This window comes from Cynocephalus volans, chromosome X (genome assembly GCF_027409185.1).
Source record: "Cynocephalus volans isolate mCynVol1 chromosome X, mCynVol1.pri, whole genome shotgun sequence".
Lineage (NCBI taxonomy): Eukaryota > Metazoa > Chordata > Mammalia > Dermoptera > Cynocephalidae > Cynocephalus > Cynocephalus volans.
Genome location: NC_084478.1, coordinates 29329756 through 29332657, shown reverse-complemented (window position 1 = coordinate 29332657; position 2902 = coordinate 29329756). Strand labels below are relative to the sequence as shown.

General features: G+C 42.9%; 1 protein-coding gene across 1 annotated transcript; it reads left to right on the top strand.

Annotated features, from left to right (window-relative positions):
* Window positions 1-813: 813 nt before the first annotated feature.
* LOC134366665 (probable ATP-dependent RNA helicase DDX53) lies at window positions 814-2652 on the top strand (the record flags this gene model as incomplete). Its single annotated transcript, XM_063083018.1, has 1 exon — window positions 814-2652. A coding segment is annotated over exon 1 (1839 nt), but the record flags the coding sequence as incomplete, so codon positions are not given.
* Window positions 2653-2902: the final 250 nt, after the last annotated feature.

Genomic DNA, 2902 nt, shown 5'->3' with positions numbered 1-2902 from the left:
TCTAGTGCTAAGATCTCAGAATATATGAAACCACAGGGAAAGGGAAAAAATTAAGAGGCACCGAGAAGAATGACAAACCGCTGAAAACACCCCCAAAGGTCCCTCAGGCCGCACTCTGCCTCTCTTCTAACCATCATCCCTGTGATAATATCTGGAAACTGCCTGGACAAGTGCTGGGGTTTAGCTGAAGAATCAGAGGCAAAATGCCATCCCTGAGTATGTACCTGAGAGACCATTGATGGTATAATTTAATTTACACTAGAGGGCAGGGGAGTGATGAATTCCTCTAGACCAAGTATTGTTGATACTCCAAAAGAAATTTACCAAAACAAATAAACACATAAACACACAAGTATACAAACAAATAAGTTAATTTTTTAGAACTCTATTTTTTTCTCCTATGGAAATAATGGGCCTATAAAAAGTTCAATGTGTACAAATTTAAGGCCTGCTTCAAGGTTGCCCCCAAGCTGAGCCAGAACTATCATGACGAGAGTGAGAGTGAGCTGGACACTCAGGTCACAAAAGTTAGGAAGGCGCTCTCTCAGGGTCCTGTAATTGCTGGCAGGGTCAGCCCCTGAGAGGGAGTGCCTCTTTAAATGTACGTCACAGCCACCTGCTTACATCACACTAGTCCCGGCCCCGTGATTGGTCAGGCATTCAACGCCCCTCCCCTCTGCAGCCTCAAACACTGGTTGCTTAGGTAACAGCCGCTTCAAAGCCTGCAGAGTGGGAGGCTGCAGACCAGACCTTCTCGCATCTCCTGACCGTATGTAGGCCAGAAGCTGGCACCGACACTACCTCTACCCTACAATGTCCCGGGTCCCGGACTGGAAGAGGGCAGAGCGTAGTCCAGGAGCTCCTGGGGCCAGCTGCGATGACAGAGGTGGCAGAGGCAGCAGTTGGAATGGCCCCTCACGCGGTTTGGGTCCTAGAGCCGCAGGCTCCCATGAACCACCACTCTGCTTTAGACTGGAGAACCACCTGGTTGGCTCAGTCATTGGTCGTGGTGGGTCAAAAATAAAAGACCTACAGCGTTCGACAAACACTAAAATACAGATTAAAAAGGGGGATTGCGAAGCAGTAGTGAAAATTTTTGGCAGCAAAGATATGAAAGCAAAGGCCAAGGCAGCTATAGATACTCTTATTAAAAGACAAGAAAGGTACCGTTCAGAATCGGATGTGGATAATGCTGCGTCCCAACCTCCTGTTGGGAGAGACGTAAGCACAGTTAACGTTGTCAGAGAAGCTCCGCCATTGATGGATTTGGATCGTATTAAGGCAGAAGCCGTGGCGTGGGAAAAAAGAAAGTGGGCAGATTTACCACCAATTAAGAAAGACTTTTACACAGAATCCAAAGCTACAAGCTCCATGTCTAAAGAACAGGTAGACAAGTGGAGGAAAGAAAATTACAACGTAATGTGTGATGACTTGAAAGATGGTGAGAAGCGTCCCATCCCTAATCCAGCTTGTGAATTTGAGGACGCTTTCCGTCCGTACACAGAACTTATGAAAAGCATAACAAGGGCGGGTTTTCAAAAACCAACACCAATTCAGGCACAGGCATGGCCCATTGCCTTAAAAGGAGTAGATCTTATAGGAGTTGCCCAAACTGGCACAGGCAAAACATTGTCCTACTTAATGCCTGGGTTTATTCATCTTGATGGTCAACCGATATCTAGAGAACAAAGGAATGGACCTGGCATGCTAGTCCTCACTCCCACCAGAGAATTAGCTCTTCAGGTGGAAGCTGAATGTTCTAAATATTCATATAAAGGTCTGAAAAGTATTTGTATACATGGTGGTAGAAATAGAGAAGGACAAATTCAAGGCATTACCAAAAGTGTAGATATCATTATTGCAACTCCTGGAAGACTGAATGACCTGCAAATGAATAAGTTTGTTGACCTACGAAGCATAACCTACTTGGTCTTAGATGAGGCAGATAAAATGCTACATCTGGGGCTTGAGCACCAGATTAAGAAAATTTTGTTAGATGTGCGCCCAGATCGGCAGACTGTTATGACAAGTGCAACTTGGCCAGATTCTGTCCGTAGACTTGCACAGTCTTATTTGAAAGAGCCTATGATTGTTTATGTTGGCACTCTGGATCTAGTTGCTGTAAACACAGTGAAGCAAAATATAATCGTTACCACAGAAGCAGAAAAACGAGCTCTTATCCAAGAATTCCTAGAGAATATGTCACCAAAAGACAAAGTCATAGTGTTTGTCAACCGAAAACTTGTTGTTGATGACTTATCAAGTGATTTTGGTATCCAAGGCCTCCCTGTGCAATCACTACATGGTGACAGAGAGCTATGTGATCGAGAGGAAGCATTAGAAGACTTTAAAAGTGGAAAAGTGAAGATATTGATTACAACTGATTTAGTATCCCGAGGACTTGATGTTAACGATATCACACACGTATATAATTATGATTTCCCACAAAACATTGAAGAATATATCCACAGAGTAGGACGTACTGGACGAGCAGGAAAGACTGGAACGTCAATTTCCCTTATCACTCAAGATAATTCAAAGATTGCCAATGAATTGATTCAAATTCTGAAAAGAGCAAATCAGAGTGTCCCAGAAGATCTTGTAGCGATGGCCAAGCGATACAACTTCCATAAACAAAAAAAGGGGACACAGAAAAAAGACCAGGAAAATCTTGAGGAAAACCCAAGAAGAATTATGTTTACATTGAAAAGTTGTACCAGCTACGGGAAGATTTAAGGCATGTTGAACATACACAGTATTCAAGATACATAAGAAAGTTATTGGAAACATACTGGCAGTTTGAAGACATAACTGATTCTTAAATAACTCTAAGCTTTCAATACTGTGTATGTTCTTTAATAAAAAAATGTTTTTAAAATGAGAGCATGAGATACTTTGTGGG